The sequence below is a fragment of the Lachnellula hyalina genome (genome assembly GCF_007821495.1).
Source record: "Lachnellula hyalina strain CBS 185.66 chromosome Unknown contig00028, whole genome shotgun sequence".
Taxonomy (NCBI): domain Eukaryota; kingdom Fungi; phylum Ascomycota; class Leotiomycetes; order Helotiales; family Lachnaceae; genus Lachnellula; species Lachnellula hyalina.
In genome coordinates this window covers 1-21,166 of record NW_022157142.1, presented here as the reverse complement: position 1 = coordinate 21,166, position 21,166 = coordinate 1, and the positions used below count along the sequence as shown (strand labels likewise).

The 21,166-nt window shown below is 48.5% G+C and overlaps 5 protein-coding genes across 5 annotated transcripts; 2 read left to right on the top strand and 3 right to left on the bottom strand.

The window, feature by feature from the left end:
* Positions 1–132: 132 nt before the first annotated feature.
* On the top strand, positions 133–1,263 carry mmgB (putative 3-hydroxybutyryl-CoA dehydrogenase; the record flags this gene model as incomplete). The annotated part of the gene is made up of 4 exons (XM_031147283.1): positions 133–258; positions 322–421; positions 480–1,194; positions 1,248–1,263. The coding sequence occupies 4 exons, from the start codon at positions 133–135 to the stop codon at positions 1,261–1,263; spliced, it is 957 nt and encodes a 318-aa protein (XP_031007451.1).
* Positions 1,264–1,912: 649 nt separating this feature from the next.
* On the bottom strand, positions 1,913–4,185 carry HD-10 (Homeobox protein; the record flags this gene model as incomplete). Its single annotated transcript, XM_031147282.1, has 4 exons — positions 1,913–2,514; positions 2,586–3,274; positions 3,337–3,474; positions 3,551–4,185. The coding sequence occupies 4 exons, from the start codon at positions 4,183–4,185 to the stop codon at positions 1,913–1,915; spliced, it is 2,064 nt and encodes a 687-aa protein (XP_031007448.1).
* Positions 4,186–12,742: 8,557 nt separating this feature from the next.
* AQR (Intron-binding protein aquarius) lies at positions 12,743–17,292 on the bottom strand (the record flags this gene model as incomplete). Its single annotated transcript, XM_031147281.1, has 7 exons — positions 12,743–13,203; positions 13,258–15,527; positions 15,583–15,761; positions 15,822–16,402; positions 16,454–16,837; positions 16,887–16,987; positions 17,039–17,292. 7 exons carry the CDS (start codon positions 17,290–17,292, stop codon positions 12,743–12,745), a joined length of 4,230 nt encoding a protein of 1,409 aa, XP_031007449.1.
* A 274-nt stretch (positions 17,293–17,566) lies between these two features.
* LHYA1_G002303 (Uncharacterized protein) lies at positions 17,567–19,694 on the top strand (the record flags this gene model as incomplete). Its single annotated transcript, XM_031147280.1, has 4 exons — positions 17,567–17,821; positions 17,878–18,711; positions 18,764–18,931; positions 18,981–19,694. 4 exons carry the CDS (start codon positions 17,567–17,569, stop codon positions 19,692–19,694), a joined length of 1,971 nt encoding a protein of 656 aa, XP_031007446.1.
* Positions 19,695–19,839: 145 nt separating this feature from the next.
* Positions 19,840–21,166, bottom strand: OPR4 (putative 12-oxophytodienoate reductase; the record flags this gene model as incomplete). The annotated part of the gene is made up of 3 exons (XM_031147279.1): positions 19,840–19,966; positions 20,021–20,204; positions 20,270–21,166. Coding segments are annotated over 3 exons (1,208 nt in total), but the record flags the coding sequence as incomplete, so codon positions are not given.

The following is a 21,166-nucleotide window of genomic DNA, read 5'->3' as shown; positions in this document are numbered from 1 at the left end:
CACAAGCAAATCCTGGGGAAGCTATGCTACCGCACTGTGTGCCGCGCCACGACGTCTGAGAAACCTCCAGATTTCTGTCTCCGCCGCTCTTCTCCCTGACATCTCCGTCGATATTCTCTATAAATTGGCAGTATGATCTCACCCATACTTCACAGGCAGCTCCTGAGACGTGCTACACAGTCCAGATGCTTCTGTTCAAGCCCAATTCTTGCTGCCCAAGAGGTAAAGCGCCTCGGCGTCATTGGAGCTGGACAGATGGTGAGCCTATACTCCCGCCCCCCCTTTTCTTCTTGTCAGATGCATGTTGCTAATGCGATTTAGGGCCTGGGGATAGCATTGGTAGCCGCGCAGAAGGCCGGCCTACCAGTAACTCTAGTTGATACGAACCAGGCTTCAATCGATAAAGGTCTTAAATTCGCCGGTATGACCCTACTTCCAGATATTTATGGATTAGCAGGGGCTGAGCATATCTTTTGCAGACAAATTGTTAGCCAAAGATGTCTCGAAAGAGCGTATCACACAAGAGCAGTCCGACAAGACACGATCCCTCCTCCGTCCCACCACATCCATGGATTCCCTTGCGGATGTAGACTTCGTAATTGAAGCTGTCCCCGAAATTCCCTCCCTTAAATTTTCTATATTCGAAGCCCTGGCGCAGATATGCCCTCCCCATGCCATCCTAGCTACAAACACCTCCTCTATTTCCATCACTAGAATAGCAGCATCGACGACAAAGGACCCAACGGACACATCAGCTTCATCACGTGTGATTTCAACGCACTTCATGAACCCGGTGCCAATTCAAAAGGGCGTTGAAATCATCACTGGTTTACAAACAAGTCAAGAGACAATTAATACCGCGATAGCTTTCTGCAAGGCTATAGGCAAAATTCCATCACAATCTGCGGATTCGCCAGGATTTCTTGCAAACCGAATCCTGATGCCATATATCAATGAGGCAATCATCTGTCTGGAAACTGGTGTTGGACGCAGGGATGACATTGATGCCATCATGAAGAACGGCACAAATGTACCTATGGGTCCTTTACAATTAGCGGACTTTATCGGAATCGACACTTGCCTGGCTATTATGAAGGTATTATACGAGGAAACTGGAGACTCAAAATACAGACCTAGCGTACTTCTGAGGAAAATGGTCGATGCAGGCTGGTTGGGGAAAAAGAGTGGAAAGGGGTCGGTCCAATTACGCGCCAATTTGAGAAGGTCAACAGCTAACACCGCCACAGATTCTACGACTATTAGAAGTTTGCTTCTACCTGAAATATATTATCAAAACTCATGTCTCTGTCCAATTCTTGCATTGCTTTATCTCTTACATCTCCCATCAGTACGAACCGCAAGTGTGGTTCATCAATCTCAAGTCGAGGGCTTGTTTAAAGACATCATGATTCAAAAATATCTACAGGCACGCCCTGAGCCAGCTCCTACCAAAAACGAACTAAATATACACAGATAACTGGCTCCCTGGCCTACATTCATAAGCAAAGCTGCGCACTGCACGCTGATGTGTATGTTTGGGCACAAAGTACAGGCGTCCCCATTGCACCTATTTTCTTGCGACGAATCCCATTTTCCTTTCCATTCCCATCCTCAGCCCATTTGCCCGCATATAGAGCACCCCACGCATTACTAAAACATTGATATCTGAAAATAAAGCTCATAGAGCGGAGAAACGAACATGGCACCAAGAAGGAAATGTTCAGGAGTATAGCATCCGATCTCCGCGCTTTCTTCTTCGCCTGGCTCTTCGCTGATATTTGGTGGGTCCTTTAGGAGAATTCTTCCTCAAAAAACAAATCATATACGTCATGGGTGGTGATTGATAATTATGTGCGATCTCTTCATGCCAAGCATTATGTCCCGTCGAGAATTCCCCCCCTCGAATGATTATTCATGGGCTTTCGAATGGACCAGATATCGCGAAACTTCTCTTTCGCTTGTGTCCGGCCAGGTAGGATGTCTCATCATTAACTTTAGACTGTTGTTGTTGTTGCTGCTGGTCCCCGGCCTGACCAGACCCTTGTCCTTGCCCCTGATTTCCCTGATCCTGGTTGTTTTGTCCCTGACTCCCGAAATTTCTGTCACCATGTTGCGCTCTCGCAGGACTTATGGTCGAATTATAAGCGCTCGTAAAATCCTGTGGGGGGTTCATCGGTGCAGTTTGAGGAATGTTAAAATTCCTGTTTCCATGGCTTCCATCAACAGGAGTCCGTGGCAACGAGAAGTCCACAGGCGCAGCCAAAGGCGCACTAGCATATCCGCCTGTGAAAGCGCTAGCAAATGAAGTGCTTCGTGGTGTCGTGCCATGCGGAGAGTTGTGTTGTGTTTGAAGTGGTCGATACTGATTTCGCAGATCTAGACTAGGAGGGAAAGCTGAGGATGACGCTCGGAGCCGCGATAATGTGGATGGTCCTGACTGCTGTACTGAAGACGAGGGGCCGCTATGGGACTGGGAGTACGTCATTTGAGTAGGTGAGCTCTGGATGTTTTGGTCTAAAAATAGTCAGCGCATAGATCACCATCAAAGGTATGAGACTAAAAGGGAAAGAAAGATTGGGACGAACTGGAAAATGCATTGGTCTCATATTGATGCGCATTGATGGAACTATTGCCAATTTGGTCTGGTTGGTACACAGACTGCTGGCGTCCGCTCAATTGGGGACTGCCCTGGCCAGTGTTGTAGCTATTGTAGTCGATATTTTCCCCTTTCCAAGACATGCTCGACCTCAGAGGAGACTGGATCGATTCAGACCGCGATCTCGACATTGTTTCGCGCAGTTGCAAGGGTTGCAAAGGACGAACGAGCTGTCTGGAATTAGAAAGCGCTTGGTAGCTATTTTGTCGATCGAACGGGTTTGAACTCCTTGGCCCTGCGCTCATCGGACTCGAGAGATGACTACTGCCTGGGAAATATCGGTCACCAGAGTTCAAAGATAATGGCGACAGCACATCGGGGGAACCCATCGATCCCGGAGGTGCGAATCCTACATGGCCAAAAGCTGGACTCAGACCAGTTTGGGAAATATGGTCTTCGTGATCGTTTCTCCTCATAGTATCGACCATCAAAGGCCGCATCATATGATCGCTGTATCCTGGGACGAAGTCGACTGACGACTGCATCGGTGTACCAATGCCTTGAGCGGCCCCATAAGGAGAGTGCAAAGCCTGCACATTGTCAAAGTCGTCCGGCACAGCCCTCATTTTCATCATGCGCTCTCGATCGTCCGCTGTCAACCGCTTTATCTTCGCACGCCTAGATTTTGTCAGTCCTTGTCCCACCCAAGCCCATCAATTTTTCTGGATCGTTTCACCTACCTGTTCTGAAACCAAACCTGTACCTGCCTAGGACTCAGCCCTGGGATCTCTCTCGAAAGTCGTTCTCGGTGGGCCGCGTCTGGATGCGCTTGTTTTGCGAATTCACTCATTAGAAACCGCGTTTGCTGATGTGTTAAACTATATCATTGTCAACTTGTGTGTTCGCCCCATTACTCGCGCTCGCCAATTATGCGCTTGAGAAAGAACGACTTACCGGAAGCGCTTCATTTTTCTTCGCTCTGCTCGCCGCTCTGCCGCAGTTTGCGGTGGAGCACCCTCCTCCGGGTCAAGCATCTCGTCATCATCGTCGTCGTCATCTTCTTCATCCTTGATTTCACTTTGAGGTCCACCACTGCCTTCTTCTTTGTTTGCCAAAGTCCCTTGTTGAGCTGGCGCGCTGGATGCTGAACTCAGTGGATTCGATCCCGAGGCAAGTGAAACAGCGGTTGATTCTGTGGAAAAAGAGTCGTCCCGGATAGGGTTTGCTTGATGACCACAATCTCCTGGCGGCGCAGAGTCCGGTCTTTCTATGGCCGGAGCTGGCTGAGGATCTGTCTGCAGTAAAGGTCCCAGGCTATGGCGGTGCCCTAATGTAGGCCTTGCGTTGTTTTGTTGCTGATTCTGGTTACTCTCTGATACATTTGATGTAGTGCTTTGATCGAATGATGGTTGAAGTAACCCGTTTTCTCCTGGGAGTGGAAATGTTGAGTACTGTTCCCGCCAGTCCGGCTGCGTTGGTAGTGGCTCAAAGTTCGACATGCGTGGAGACGCTGAGTTGCGATAGATCGCCTCGAGCTTACTAGAAGACCAAGTGTTCCTTCCTGTATCACATTGCCGTGTGACCAGCATTGAGAGATGTGTTTCCCTTTGATATAAAGGACTTGGAGATCGATCCGGTATGCTAGCTGGGGGAAACCCGAGCTCCTGTCGTGGCGAGAGGAGAGTTGTGAGCTTATGGTACGATGCCTTGGGATGAACGAAAGTAGGGGCCGCACTGAACAGTTGCTGATCACAGACCAGAGACGGACATGAGGCTTATTGAGAGGATGTGCCGGATGTGCGTTAGATCGCTGGAAATGCTGTCGATCGAGTTGTAGATGGGAACGCCCGAGTCCTTTCCTATGATGTCTGGAGAAATGTTGGAGATCAGCCAAAGAAAGCCACTCGAGACTTCACCTCCAACTATAAACAAATAGGCTGCCCGATCGAATCGTAATCTCGGCGGTAGATCAAACTGGATGGATCTGACGACTCTGGGCGTGCTTCAAAACACGAATTCCGGCTCAAAACAGATGATACTTTCAGAAGTTCAAATTGACGGTTAACAGACCACACGGTCAAGACCTGAGGTGAAGCGACCTGGATGTCAAGGATAGGTCCAGTCCTTAAACAGTTGTGGCGGGTATCCTGCGCCGTCCAAATGAAGGATAAATTACTTCTCTGTTTTATGACGTGCTGCTTCCTGTTTAGGAGATCTGAGGGCTCATATGAAGTTGGACGGGGTTTGCTGTCCTGCTTTCCACGTTCGATCGGCAGAGCCGCGGGTGATATACAGCAATGTTGAAGGGTTTCGATATGATGCTGGGAATATGATCACCATGACAAGGTCAATAGACCTCTATAACCCTGGATCTTCTTTGTAGGACCCTGCCGATGCACACGGTGCCGCTGAGGCAGGTTTAGTACCGCGCCGATAACAGGCGTGCCACACGCGGAGAATTGTCGATGCTGAGCAAGACGAACAGGGGCAGCACGGTTGTTTCCAGGGTCTACACTTGGTGGGACCAGAGAAGAGCAAGCTATAGTTTATTGTACGCACGACCAAAAGGTAGAAAGAAACCTTTTATCAAGTGGAAGGAAGCAACACAATGCAAGTGCATCAAGTGTGTAAACATGAGAGATGGACTTAGCCACAAGAAATAACAACAGAAAGGAAACCCGGTTCAAAGACTAGTGTCGTGTAGAGCTCCCGTGTGTGGCTTCTGTGGGGATTGGCAAATGGCAGTGATGCTGCAGCAAAGATGCTGGAGACCACTCTATCGAGAGCCCCGTGCAGGACGTTGGGTAAGATGAGGGTGTGACTAGGATGTTGGGGCCTGCTGCCGGCGCAATCATCCGATACTCAGATGAAGCAGGAATAATGGGCCAACAAGAATTGGTGAGTCTTTGGACAGGGCTGCTGCGAAGTTCGCGAGGTGCATCGATCTCAACTAGACCTGATGGAGAGATCAAAGGAGTATCACAGGGAGTAAGCGGAAAGATCGAGGCTGGGTCAGTGTCGCTCGAATAACTGCTAGGGCTATACATACATTTCTGCGGGTCAACGCATAACGGCTGTCAGGACTAGGGATGTTGGGTGGACAAGCCAATGAGACTCTGCAAAGGTCAAGGAGACCGGGGGCCAGGATATAAGTACCGTGGCCACTGGAAAACGTGACGACCCTGGCGACGAAACTCTACCAGCGAAGATCTCTTGAAGCATTCAAGATGGGGAGCGGTTTGGATTGTAGATCAGCTACTTGACCTATGTATGCCTCGAGCCTCATCCAGTATGTCGGATTTGCAAGAAACAGCCAACCATCATCCCAAGGGCCCTCATGTCCGAGCTCGGCTACAGCACTCACTCAAGGTTCCATGGACCATAGGGAAGAAATGCACGACGGTGCAGGCCGTTACTTGCAGCTCAAAGGACTGGGGTTGGTGGCACTAGAACGCGAAGTTATTTTTCAACCCCGGTTGGAGAAGGGCTAGAAGCCTAGAAGGTGTCTTCGACTCTTCGCAGCATAGTAGCGGCTTTGCGGGTAACTAGTGAGGCTTGCAGCCCCAAAAAGTCTACTCCCGCCGTCGGTGGTTTCAGGGAAGCCAGGATCCTTGTTCCTAACTTCCTAAGATAACCAAGGACTCCGCTACCAGTTGTGCGGCACACTGTTTGGAAATTTGCATACAGTATTACTCTCGGAGAGGAAGGCGAGCTACACAGCTTGGGCAAATAAGTCGAACACAATGTAACCCCCGACAACTACTAGGAGTCTGGGACATGGAGGCTGGCTGTTGGCATCAGATTAGATCTGAATAGTGCCGTGCCCCCCTCCCCTACAGAAATGTCCATCAGTTTAGACGAGATACAGTACTGTACTTGCAGGGATTTTCTCTGGCGCCAGAAGTCTGTGCGTATCGTCCCGCCCTATCAAGCATGGACTTGTCTGCGACATGACGATGAGACCCGAAAACGAAGAACGAAATTGCCATTGTTCTTAGCAGTCCTGGCGAATTTCGTATTTGCTATATTTTGCGGAAGAAGCTTTGGACCGCGAAATCTACTCTTCCCTTCCCCTTGCGGCCCGATCTGCCGCGGTGCGAGCTCGGATAGATATTAGTACCACTTAAAAGCCTCCTGGGAATGCGGAGGGACGAATCGCCGGGACTCTTTTCAACACTGGTATTATGGCATCTCAAACTCTAATTTGTATCGCTTAGGCTCATCTCTGGGTCATTTGTTCACATCTTGAAAACGTTAATGATCCATCCATCATACCGGAGTACCTACTGGTATATACGCCTGTGCTCGCACTGGGTCACTGACTCGGTCCCGGAATCCACGGGACCAGCCCGTGAGCATGTTGAGATTAGATTCTCGTACTCCGTACTTCGTACATCCCATCCTTCGAATGATCTGATACAAGGATTCTTCACGAAAGCAGATTGAGGGAAGAGGCTGCCACGATGAAACTCAGCCAAAGCTCATTTCCTTGTCGACATCTCATATCGGTAATTACACCAGCACCTGTGCTTAGTACGCCGTACCACAGTGGAATCGCGAACCGGCCTTCGTCTGGAACTCGGACGGACCGGAGTTGTATTTCTTCCGTAGGGCTGAGACGCCTCGAGACGAATATTGTAACAATTGTTGAAATAGGCGGACGGTGTTGATGGATGGCACGACATTTTCGTCACCTGCGGTAGCTGGCGATGAATTCGGGAGTATCAAGGTCACTTACTGGAACCTGAGAGATCCCCTTGAGATGGTACTGTAGGCTTCGGGGACACTTCCTGGCATTGTCATCGGGAGGTACTGTGCTGTTACTCTAGAATAGGCACGATGTCGGTAGCCGCGGCTCGGGATGGATCCTTTCATAATTTCTTTTTCTCGAGGTCCTGCATGTGCATTTCATACGTGGAATCAGAGCAATGGAGCTGGCAGGGTCCAGTGTTGTCTGTATGTTCGCTGGCAGAGGACTTGAGGATGCAGGTACAGGCAGACAGGTACAACCACACATGAAACCCGTTGTCGCGTCACTTGCTAGGCAGGAGAGCCAGGAGTGCCAGTTGGCTCCTCATTGATTCGTCTACGAGAGGAGCGGAGGAGGAGAGTGGAGCTGGGTGGTGGGTTGTGTTACCAAACCCACCGACCATACCGAAAGCGGCATAGTCCACCTGCACGTCAACAGCAACGAAAGCAGAACGGACCATACGTCCACACTCGGCAGACAGACGACACACAGCGTGATGACAGCCTTTACAATACAGTACAGTACAGTACACTGTTTTATCACCTGTGGTTTGCTGCTAATATTGTTATTGATGGGTATTATACGATGCTGACAATCATACTAGACGCAGAATTGATGGTTATAACGGCAATGGCAATACCTATTGCCATTACTAGTAATTAGGTTCTGGTGGTTTGAAAGTTACAAGGGATCGCAGAGGGTATACGAAGTACTGGTAGAGTAAGGACCTGCCAATTTATGTCGAGGATGACTAAGCAGCGTCAGAGGGGGTCGAACGTGCCTGAATAGGCTTAAACCCTGTCCACTTCGCAACGATACGATACCCACCGAGTACCTTCTGTACAGTAGATAGTTGTGCGTGCACGCCTCGCCTGCTCTTGCCGAGAAAGGGTTATCCAAGAGGCGCATCGGAGCGTTACGTACCACAAGTAGGCCCTGACCACAATGTACTCCGTGAGATATATTCTCCGCCCGCCGAGCCTTCCTAAAGGAACCTCCCAAGCACATGAAGAGTCCAACTTTGTTTGAATCTAGCGATGGTCAGACAGATTCAAAGCCTAATCAACCAAGTTGTTGGAAAGCACGGTAGGCTTTGGGCAATGGACTACGAAGTACTGCCGTGTAGTGCAATACTAGTCAATGGTAACGCTGTGGTTTCTGCTGTTGTCACCCCTCTTCGTACTGGTCTCCTGGCCTGACGGACCTGATTATCCGGAAGATCGAGGGGTGTTCTTGCTCTTAAGACAGACCCTGTACCTGCCTTCGTCTGTTGCGTCTGGAATGCCCACCTACCGAGTTGCATGAGCCCCATCCATCGGCTCCAGCCAGACGTACAGTGCTGCCTACACCCCTTATATGAGGCTATTTGGAATACACAATCGCTTCTCCGCTAGAACTGAAGCCAGAAGGAGGTTCTTTCCCCAGCCTTCTCGTATGTCTCTTAGTCCTCGAACGGAAGTGCTCCGTAGGTCAAATCTTCAAGCCTATCAGCATCATCCCAAAGTTGCCTTATCAGATTCTCTGGATTAGGACGGTCTGGAGTACATTTTCCATTCTGCGACGGCCTCCCGGGCTCTGCCAGAATCCGCAGGTCCTTATAACCGCCGGCACTTGGGGCTAATTTATTTATATGACACTGTGGCGAGATAAGGTTAAGTATAATATACTTTTGTGGCTTTCGAACCTTATGTGCCTGGTTGTATTAGCGATCGGCATCTAAACCCAAATTCTACTGGCAATTTCTCTCCGAAAACTACCCTTAAGATCTGCTTCGGATCATGGCTAGCCTTATCTCGGTCTTGAAACCTAGTAACAACGTCATATTATCATATTATTGCTGTTTCATTGCCCTGTTAGTCTCAAGTAACTGGGGTCAACTGAAAAATAATACAGCATAAGCCTACATTGTAACGACATCAGCTTCCTTTCCAATACTTAAATCTTCTGCAACAAGCTTTGATACTAGATAGTGAGGTATAATGCTGATAACAGACTCATATTCCTCCTCAACTCGCACGCGGCTGAGCTTCGAATCTTAATAGGCAGCCAGCACCTATTCGTCACGCCCAAGTACGGCAAGGCCGCTCACTCAGGTTGCGTATGTCTGTTATCATTCAAACAAACACTACTGGTTACGATTGGAAGGTCCCTTGCTCGACCAGCTCTAGCTATTCATCTTCGAAATCAGGGAAATGTCATCCGTGCCTGTGAGATATATTCTGTCATCCAAATCACTCTAGTTTGGCATCCGATTGTTATTGAGCGTATCGTAGTTTAGAGATCAACTTGACCTATTCTTTCATGTCTTGGAGTTTCGTCAACGGCGATATGTTTCATAGCTAGCGCGAGTACAACAGCACACAAAACTAAGACATAATTTCGTATAAAGTCTTAATGCCGTTTCAAGTATATTGCTACGCAATGAAAGCTTCATGCCTTGCACGTACTTCTCACATGTCCAAACATTCAGCAAATATCAAGATCTTTGAAACACTGAAATATCAACTGCTATTCGGAAACTTGAATCTTATTATTCGATTCTCTGAAAAGCAAGACCCTACTTGATGCAACTAAAAAGTAATATCTAAAACATGGTACTCCTTTTCAGCCAGATAATTCCACTAGTGAACTTCGACCTGCCATCCGCGTCAGACTCTTTAGTTCTCTAATCTGCTATCAATCGGGACGGTAGAGCTGAACTGTGGTACTCCTCGAAACCTGCCTCACAAGATTCCGTTCAGGGAAAGCCAGATCTATAGTCTTCGGAGAGAATTGCTGTTCCAATCAACTTCCCGACACAGAAGTGAGGCGAGACTCGCTAGATAGATGAACTTTATAGGAAGGACATGATCTGGCATATCACACTGAACTTGAGCATCGGCCTTCTCAATCTAATCTATTGGAGGACAATAATCTTAAGAATCGCGCGGCAGAGGGCGGCCAACAACACTACACCCACATTTGTTATGCCCCCTGATTCTTCTGTCCCACTCCAGCAGACGCATCTCTAGCACCCCCAACTTCAATCAATCGCGCACACCTTCGCAATCAAATACAGATTGAGAATCTCCCAGAATTGTATTAACCTTCTCCAGAGAATCGCTTCATAGCTTGTCTCTTAAGACCCATCCACTTGGTCCCCGCGTTCGATCGCGTAGTCCTTATATCCGTGCATCTTTGCAGCGTCAATCTTGCACCCTCTCCCGGTGTCAGCTTGGACGTCACATGGAGGAGATCTTCTCTAGCTCTGCCCCTTCCCCGCTCTGCATGAAGTGAAAGGAAGGTGCTGAATGGGCGCTCCCTTGACCCCTTGCTCGTCATGCCTCTTTGAGGAACCCCTTCTGACCAGTCGGTTGCAAAGTTGGGGGTCGGTACAGATAAGTCGGGGGTGCGTGAGACCTGTCAAAAGACCTAGGCCGTCGGGGTATAGTGACGGCGGATAGGTGCACGAAGAAAGCTTGTGAGGGGTATCGCTGTTGGTGCCGAGCCTTTCCTCCCATCAGGGGTCTTGACTGTTGAACGACCGAGACTTGATAGCCTTTCGGGCAGAAATGCCTCCATTATTGTGCAGAATGCATCATGTATTGAATAGCAAAGCACGAGGTAACGGGCTATATTTGCATGTGTGGTGTTATCATCCAAGTCCACTCGGGTGTATAATGGTGGATCAAAAGGGGGAGCTAGTCACTCAGCAACCCGAACCGGCTTTCAACTTCCTCTTTACAGACCCCAAGAACATACTTTACGAACACGATGCTCCCATTATTATCTTGTCCGTGGGCAATTCCCGCTCAAGTAGAGTAGAAGCTTTCGCCTCGCTAGCACCTGCCACACTCCTCCCCCTATATCGCTTAACAGCTTACATCCCCGACCCGTGTCACTAGTTACAGTACCTACACGCCTTTCTAACTTGAAATAAGCAGACGTCTACCCCAAAACTTCAATCTTCCTGGTGTAATGGTTGCATGTTCTTGGGGTATATTCGAGCAAGACGTAGGTCCGAATCCTACGGGAGGTCCGCGAGGCTAGCCTTACGAACATGGTCCCCTCGTGGGCCGTGTTGTAATGCAGCCTCAATCTGTTAATTCGCTTTTGTCTATGAATTTCTAGTGCTTGAATGTCTTTCTATTCCGTTTGAAAAAGTTGAGTTTTGCATCTCTGCGTTGCTCGTCAAGTGAATCACTGTTGTCAAGGTATGTACGTATTCCTTGCTGCCTTGCTGCCTAGTTATATATCACTCTCCCTTTTAGACTAGAATTAGTCATTAGTTCTATCAAAACAAAGCAACAACCTCCTTGGTGTAATGGTAGCATATGCTTCAACATTTTCGAGCAAGACGCAGGTTCGAATCCTGCTAGAGGTCTCAAGGGGTAACAATACACTTTGTTCCATGTGGGCGGGTGTGTTGTGTACCCCCAGATTTTTGCTTCCTTTGGTTCGTTGTGTGTGGCAATTACAATTTACTATCTAATCAGCATATAAACCTTTTTGCATCTTGAATACCTTCGTTTGATTCGCTTTTAAATGTTTTATGAGATTTGCGTCTTTCTGATGCTAAGCGAGGTTGAAAGGGGGGCAGGGTTGGACATAGCGCACCTCGTGCTAATGGAGTTGTCGATAAACTGCAATACTCTAGAGGGTTTATTCCGGATGATATCCAGAGGCTGGCCTTCCATAAGATGAAACTTCGCTGAAATGTCTATTTTTTGAGTTACTAGCCTGTTGTGGTCGTTTATTATTGTCGTTAAGAAATGATCTTTAGATCGATATAAATTACAAGCTACCCTAATTTACAGGCTCGATCTCCTTAGCAGACAGGTGTGAAATGTTTGGACAACGAAATGATAAGACAGTCGACCAGGCCCGCTCACCACACGGGTCGGCCTGCGCCCAAACCAGTTCCTTGCTGCAGATGTGCACCGCAAATTCAAGCAAAGAGTCGTATTTGGCACGGCCTCTTCTACACTAGTATGCAGATCACCACCCCCCCCCCCCCCCCCCCCTTAGAGAAATGGCAAGTCGAATAGGATGGCAGTCGCTACAAACACTACCTGTGGAATCTAAACCTCGCGGCTTTCCCGAGACATAGCGCAAGAACAAGAAGGCAGGGATAGCAGCATAGGTGAGCTCAATACATCTAATAGAACGAGTCACCCAACTCCGCAACTCGATGTCTGTGATGTACAGAGAATAAGAACTTCATTTCATTTTGGTGGTATGTTGATGTTTATCCTACAGACGCCATTGCAATGCAAATCATACAAATCGCTCCTTTTCTATTTAATGCTTCAGATGCCTTGAAACATTTTCCTAAGCCATCGCTGACCCGAACCGATAGTGTCTGGATGCTATCCGGGACCGCCGTCGATGTGCATCGATTTCTAATGTCTCATGAGCTATGAGACATTCTCTCGAGCTTCTTCAGCTTCTTCGGCCTCAAAACCCTCTGCCATCTCTACCTCCTCCACCTCCACCTCTTCCGCATCCCCAGTCTTTGGTATCGCTAACTCTGCCTCCGGCAATCCTCGTTCTGCTCTGAGCTGTTGAACTTTTGAGTTCGTCATCTCGTACACATATTGTCCTAGGTGCTCCACACCTTCCATCTGTGTCTCACCCGGCACATCATCTTCCTTCAGCATGCGGCTAGTAGGGAAGAGCTCGCCGGTAACAAGCTGCAACTTATCTGGTCTCTGCAACAGGATTTCGAAGGCCTGACGAAGTTCAAAGCAGGACTCGAAGACTTCCCGGCGGCCTAAGATGTAGAGTCCGAGACGTGCTCTGGAGAGGGCGACAGTTAGCCGACGGATGTCGCGGAGGTAGCCGACGCGGGAGGTACGAGTCAGGGAGAGAATGACATCTATTACACATTAGTATGATTATGATGCAGGAGAGGAAGAGGAACGGTTCTTACAGTCATTTTGCTCCCCCTGATATTTGTCGACTGTTGTAATGATTTTTGGGAGTCCGAAGAGGGGATTCTTGGCGCATCTATGATCCAAGACATCTTTTATAAGCGCACGTTGACCGGCATAGGTAGCTAGGATGCTGATACTGGATGCTGGGTATCCAAGTAGCCTCATATATTGGAAAATTGCTACAGCGTATTCTGCCTCTCCAAGATTCTGAATGAAATGTGGAGTCGGCTCCGATTCCCCTTTTCCCTTATAGTCATTGACCTGGATGAATTGATAGTCGTATCTGAAGCCAGCATTGGCGGTCTGGAATTCAGGTGAGGTAGAGACGAGAGGTAAATTGCCTAGGTTCTTATAACGCCACGAGTACAACTCCGCTATCGATGGCCGAGCGCGACCTTGTTGGTCTAGGTCGATTGTAGGAACACCGAGACGGACAAGCCGAGAGAAGAGGGATTGTTCGAGGTTTGCGTATTGATGGAAGGCGAGATTTTGGATGACAGGTGAATTCTGATAATGGTCACCGCAAAGAACCACTCTTTGCAGCGGCATGGCGCCGTTCTTGGGATTCTGAAGGGCAAGGGGAATGAAATTCTCAATCTCGGTGATCTGAGCAGCTTCCTCCATGATGACATTATCATAGTGGAAACCAAGTGATGCAATTTCCTGCCTCCTCATCGCTGCGTGGGTTGATGTCATGGCAATTATTCTGGCTTCGTTTGTGAGGAGAAAGTTCGATCTATCTCGATCGCGTCGCAGGATTTCAAAAGGTCTAATATCTGCAAGTTCTGTGAAGATCTTTGAGACGTGATGATAACAACCGCTAGCAATGTCTAGTATCGTTTCCTTGTCTGCATCGGCCGGGAATAGTGGTTGAGGAGCATTGGCGAAGTAATTGTGGAACGGGAAAGCTTCGATAATAGACTCCACCGTAGATTCTGGAGATTTAGATACCTCCTCAAATCTCGTCCAGGCGGGCTCCACATAGACAGAATTGAAGTAACCAGCAGTCTCAGCCGAGGCACCGTGAGCTCCAGGGGCACCAAAGTTCGCGGCCAGTCGATCAACCTCCATGAGATATCCTCCTGTGTTCTGTAGGAATGATTCCACTCGACCATGTTTACTGAAGTTGGCCTCGGTATCTAGATCTTCTTCACCGTGGCCAAGCCGGAGTAAGTGGCGCTCATCAATATCCAATGCGACTATCTTTTGGAAAAGTTGATTCAAGGCTTGGTTGCTATGCGCAATCAGGAGTGTCCGTTGATTCGGGAAATTGTGATATATGTTGTTAATGATTTGAGTGGCAACGTCAGTCTTTCCCGTTCCCGGAGGTCCCACAATCACCGTAAGCCCTGGCTGAGTTCCTGAGATGATAGCATCAACTTGGGCTGGAGTGAATCGAACATGATTGAGTTTTGGAGCATCTGTCGGATAAGGTCCGGTGTTCTCAGGTTTATACGTTGACACCTCGATGGATTGATGTTGAACTTGTGCTGCTGGCTCAGCATCTCGCCGCCTTTTCTTAGAAGGCTTTGCGGCTGGAATTTCTGCCAACTTAGTGACTGTTTGAAGAACATATGGAGGCCCGAAACTGCCATCTTCATCATCGCTCGGCTCCACCGTTTTCCCTGGTAAGCTTGCAATTAGATGTTGCCAGTCGAGGAAAGTATCCCGATAGTCGACCTTCTTGATTCGATTGGACAAGTGAGTGTAACTAGCTCCAGCGGGATCACCATAACCCAAGAACACTTCGTGAAGCCATGATGCCAGGGGTACATCTGACAGGGTCAGGCTGCGAATTGATTCCAGGATAGGTTTGAAGTTGTTCTCTCTGCCATTTCTCCGAACGACCACATTTATACTTTCATAGATGTCTGGTTTCCCATTGCTCGCTCGTTGCATGTCCTCCTTGAACATAGCAGCATCAAGCTTTACTTGTAACCTGCGGACCCGAGGCCGGCCATGGCCGTTGGCCTGATTGTTTTGATCTCTCAGTGAGCGTCCTTTATCGTCCAGCACTTGGGTGACCTCGGCTGCTCGAAGATATTTCACGCCTAGCTTTTGGGCGTCGGATATTGAACCACCATTAGTGATCATTTTGTTGTCATCTGAAGCTTGTACGGCTAATAGAAAGATCACGTCGTCCTGACGAAATGACTCCCATTCTCGCCGAACGTTGTCTGCTAAACGACTTACATCTAATGTGATCTCCGCGCGCACTATTGAAGGGTTATCATCACCAACTAGAGGTGGGACGACTTCCATTATGCTACAATATTTGTTAGGAACGAATGACAAGAAATTGAAGGGTTTGATAAGCTTACGCTGGCTTCGTAATCGGTAACGCCATTCTGGAGAACCCATCAAAAGTAGTCTGACTATTCCGGTTCATCGTAGGTCGCAGGCGTTTCAAGGTATCTTCAACATGCTTTCTAATTTCATAGAAAGATTCGCAACGATGAAGGATGAATGATCTCCATAGGAAATCCCCAACCGTAAGGTACTGTAAGTTAAGTTTAGGTATCGCAAGGGGTTGGGATCCATTGTAGTTATCATTTCTCACCAAAGTAGGCTCGAAAAGAGTGAGCTCCGTAGGAAGGATACTGAGATCACGTGCCGTCTCCTGAAAAGTCTTCCGTTTCTCATGTCCAGATAGCAGCACCTCAGTAAGAAATTGGCGATCTGCTGCTACTTTTGTCGAGGCAGGATATGATGTGCGGAAGTCGAGGAGCTCACAAAGTTCAGTGACTTCGGCATCTGTGAGGGGTTTGAGATGATCCTCAAGCTCCGTTCGCTTGTCTATTGAGCCATAATTTGACAGAGCGAGCACAGTCAATTTCTCCTTGAAATGCTTGAGAGCAACTCGTTGTAACGAAGCCAATGTGGCACAGTGTCGTTCATATGCTTCGGTACGGGTGTGCTGGATGCCAGTATAATCGTCGATTGAGAAGTATGTGTAATGCTTCAGCAGAGCATATAAATCCCTTAGAAGGCCATTGCCCTCGTCATTGAAGGCCGGTGACAGTCGTATCGCTGAGAGTGTATTCAGATCCTGGAGGAGTGTGTTGACATATCTTCTCGTAGGGAGTTGACTCTGTAGGTCTGATAGAAACTCCATGAATCGCTCGCAGTAAAGGACATTGTCTGAATAGTTTAGTATTGTGGTATGCGATTTTTGAGATACACAGCACATACCTGGTTTCATGTTACTGTAAAGCTGGTTGAAGAAATCCAGGATCAAGGTAAACAACCACGATCTCTCAAACCGTAACCGAGGCTTGGTCGCATCATCCGCCGCATCATACCGTTTGGCAGCTGCTCTCCAAGCCTTTCTCAACTGTACGCTCTGGTCGAGCTTGCGATCTCGCTTGTTCTCATTCGTGATGTTGTGCCATATCGAAATGGACACCAAAGGAGCGCACTCTTTCCTCACTATGCCACTGTCCAAAGACTGGAAAGCATTTATAATGAACGAAAGTAGGTGGGTACGGATATTTGCAGAGAGTGTGGTATCCAGCATCATAGATAGTATCCTTTTGAAGAGGGTTGAGAATCCGGGCGCATTGTCTGAGAATATGTCTAATAATTGTCAGCCTATATTCTCATATTCTAACGCAGAAGGACTCACCCCATATTGGCAGATGCTCGCGGGCTTTAACATTCGATATCAACACAATAAGGATGACTTGGTAATTGGACGAATCCTCGGAGTATCCTGGCCAAAGATAGCTGTATGAGCATTAGCATGAAATGAGAAGGCTTAGAGAGAACGCGCTTTACTTTTCTAGGATCTGCAGATTCTCCAAAGCCAGAAGTGACTTGAAAGCAAAGTCTTCCTTCTCCAGCACGTCCCATATCTCGGTCTTCAAGACGTCGTGCTTGACCTTGACTTTCGCCGATTTCTTCGAGGGCTTTAACCAGTGCTGCTGCGCCAACTGCGCAAAGGCACTTCCGCCATCCAATTCCGCCACGGTTGGCCTCCCATCGTCCACCTCACGGCGATCTTCCACCTGGACTTTCTTTCTCGGCGGCATGGTGGTGGTAGTTGATTGCACTCACGAAAGAGGCTCTGGTCGCGTCGCAAAGGCTATAAATTTTGGGTCGCGAATTTACATTGCTCGAAACGGACTAGCGGCGGGTAGATATTACCGTAATTCATGCACCGCTCGCGCTCGCGATACCTTGCATACAAAGAGGTACATACCTAGACAGCCACCACGAAGCAACTTCACCTCCTACTCTGCCAAGTCCCAACTCGCCGGATTCTCTCATTCAGAGAAGGGTATTCGCTGCGAATGACCCCCCAAAATGGCCGGTCATGCCGTTCAAGCGGTGGACGAGTTCCTGGCCCTCTTGGTAGAGATGCTCCAAAGGGCTGAGCAGCAAAAGCAAACGGATACCGTCGAGCCACCTTTGAACAAGTCAGATTTCACTGGTCTATTCGAACGAGTCGAGCCGATATTCGCCACTACCGCGACCCCAGGAGTTAAGCCAGAAGTGAAGAAGCGAAGCCAATGTGCTATTATTGAGACCGCTGTGCGAGATACCTTCAACGGCCTGCTGGTGAGCCGCGACTTAGCACGAACGAGCAAGGGAGCATACATCTGACGATTCCATAGGCCTATACATCCGTCAACGCACCTTCTTCTATTAAATTATGGAATCTACTGGATATCATATCTATTCTCTCCGATGATGAGCAATGCGATCCCGCACTACTATTCTGGTTGGTGGAAGAGCTTTTGGACAGTCAAACAATTGCTGGATGCCGAAAGATATTCGACTATTTAGACACACGGCGCGAACGGATTACGTCTAAGCATTTCCCCCAAAAGCAATTGGTTATTCTCAGAAGTTGCAATGAACTGTTACGACGGCTCTCCAGGGCGGAAGATACAGCATTCTGTGGGCGCGTATTCATATTTCTATTCCAGAGCTTTCCTTTGGGAGACAAAAGTTCAGTCAACCTTCGGGGCGAATATCATACGGAGAATGTCACCGCGTTTGACGAGTTACCAGCCAAGGAGCAGGAACCAGAGGGTATGGATGTCGATTTAGATACCGACAAGCCAACCGTACCGTCTCTGAAAGTACCTACGAATGGTGTCTCGCGCATGTCGAAAACGGCGGAAGAAGGAAAAGGAGTGGCATCTCCCAAGCCAGAGAAGCCTATGAGTATTGATGAGCTATATCCGATATTCTGGTCATTACAACAAAGCTTTAGTCAACCCAAAAAACTTTTTGACCAAGCCCACTTCACAAATTTCAAAAGGGGTCTTCAAGCTACCATGGTCATGTTCAAATCGGTCCAGAGTGAGAGCAACGGCCGTTCGACGAAGGCCACGGACGATAGCAAAAAGGGAACGAAACGAAAACGAGGTGAGGGGGATGAGGATCTCGCCAATACTTTCAACCCCAAGTATTTGACCAGCAGAGACTTATTCGAGCTCGAGGTATGTGCGATGTTGCCTGGGTTAGAACCTTCAGCTTACACTTACTCTCCAGATCAGCGATCTCTCATTTCGTAGGCACATCTTGGTACAAGTGCTTATTGTCATGGACTTTCTGCTCTCGCTGAGTGCCAAAGCGAAAGAAAAGCTTTCAAAATCAACTCTGCCTGAAAATCCGAACAAATCTGTCATGTATGCAGACCAAACCCTGAACGAAGAAGATGTAAGTCCCGTCAATTGAAGCATTTCCAAGCTTATACTAATATAATTAGACAATCTGGGCCTCTGATATGAAGAAGGAAATCGCAGAATATCTGAAGAAAGGGGTCGAGGGCCCTTTCTTCTACCGTGTGGTGGATACGGTGCTTTCAAGAGATAAGAATTGGGTTCGATGGAAGATTGAGAATTGTCCAACGATTGCTAGACCTGCTGTGTCTCCCGAGGAATATGTCGAAGCAAAGGCCGCCGCCCGGAAAGCTACGACCAACAAACGACTTCGCCCAAGTCCTATGGGATCACTTCGTCTTGACTTCCTTTCAGAAAAGGACGGACAGCTTGCGCTAGACCGATTAAAGGATCCGTCAAGATTTAAACTTCCGCCTCTAAAAGACTTCAAGAGCAAGATTGAGTTAGACGATATGGATATCGATATGGCAAGGGATGATGAAGCTAAAGTTTTGGCAATTGAACAAAAGGCGAGTAAAAGCTGGAGAGCTTTACGAATTGCCAGCACTTCCAAGCTTGTAGCGTTTGATAAGATCGAGCGCTCGGATAAGATTGATGAGATCTTTTTGGATGACGTTATGGTGGAGGAACCAATCAACGGCGAAGAGGAGAGAGATACCCCAACGGTGGACAATGAAGTGAAGATGCTAGACGAAAATGTCTCAGCATTGGAGGAATCAAAAGAAGACACGTTAGCAGTCACGGACGGGGCAGCGCCGACTGAAGCCGAGACAGTTCCTACCGAACAACCTGTAACATAACCGGGTGTGACAGTACTCTCAGATAGGCAATTTGGCCTTGCATGTACAACAGACCAGCATTCAGGTAATTTTACATTGATAATCCATAGAGGTAGGAATGCAATGACAGCGTCGAATCGATGCATTTGGTTTAGGCACTACGACTCTATGGCTTTCCCGAATTTTTTACTTCCTCATACGTTGGGTAATCAGTGTATCCTACTTCTCGGTCTGGGAAGGGCCCATAGAAGCGAGACCGATCGTACGCGTTCAGGGGCTGGCCTTGTTTTAATCTGTAAGATGGTTAGCAATACTGCTTGCTCCAAGTGGAGCTTGGGTGGCTCTACCTATCAATCATATCTGGCGTACCCAGAAACAATCGTCCAATAGCAAAAGCATCGTATGTTCCTTCCTCCAATACGCCCCAGCAGTTTGTATCGTTCCAACCTCCTGCCGAGAAAAATGGTGTATCCCCAAAAATCTCTCTGAATAGCTTTAGATTCACACTTGCCATTCCCCAAGATTCCAAAACTACCATGGGTAAGCAAGTCAGCTCGTTTCTTTCTCTTTCAAGTGAAATAGTAGGTAATCCATACCCTTTGTTTTCTCCTCTAGACTATGTACCTGCTCATACCGCGGCTCAACAAAATGCACATAACTCAAGCTCAACCTCTTCTTCAATTCCCTACACAAATACCCCCACGTTTCCAATCTCTGCATCCCCTTCGCTTGGTTGTACAGTCCAAACGGCGTCAAGCGGATAGCCAACTTATCTTCTCCTACAGCCTCAGCAAGCGCTTCCATTACTTCCAACACAAAACGACAGCGTTTCTCAGGCGTACCGCCATACTCATCTGTCCGCGTATTGATATTACTACTCAAAAATTGCTCTGGCAAATACCCATTCCCACCATGCAACTCCACGCCATCAAACCCGCACTCCTGTACCGCCAACTTAGCAGCATTGACATAATCTGCAATCTGCTTGGAAATCCCCGCATGACTCAGTTCCGTGGGCGGGAAATCCGCATACCGGACCTGCGCACTACTGCCCGGCGGCGGATACGGATATACCTCGTCGCCATCATAGGGTGTTGCTGCGGCAGAGATCGTAGGCATACCGGTATGCTGCGGTACAGACGCGCGGCCCGCATTCCACAGTTGTGCGTATATATATCCGCCCTTTGCATGGACAGCTTCCACGACGGCTTTCCAGCCCGCGACTTGTTCCGCACACCACAGACCGGGGACGCCAGGCATGCCGTTGCTTTCGAGGGAGGGAGGGAGGCCTTCTGTGATGAGGAGTCCGCCGGGTGTTGTACGCTGCGTGTAGTATTCCGTTACTAGGGAGTCTGGGTACCAGGTTCTGTTCGGGGCTGAGGACGGTGCGTTGGGATTTAAGGGGACGCCACGGTTGCGGGTTAGGGGCGCGAGCACGATGCGGTGGGAGAGGGTGAGAGTGCCATTGCCAATTTTGAGGGGCGTGAAGAGCT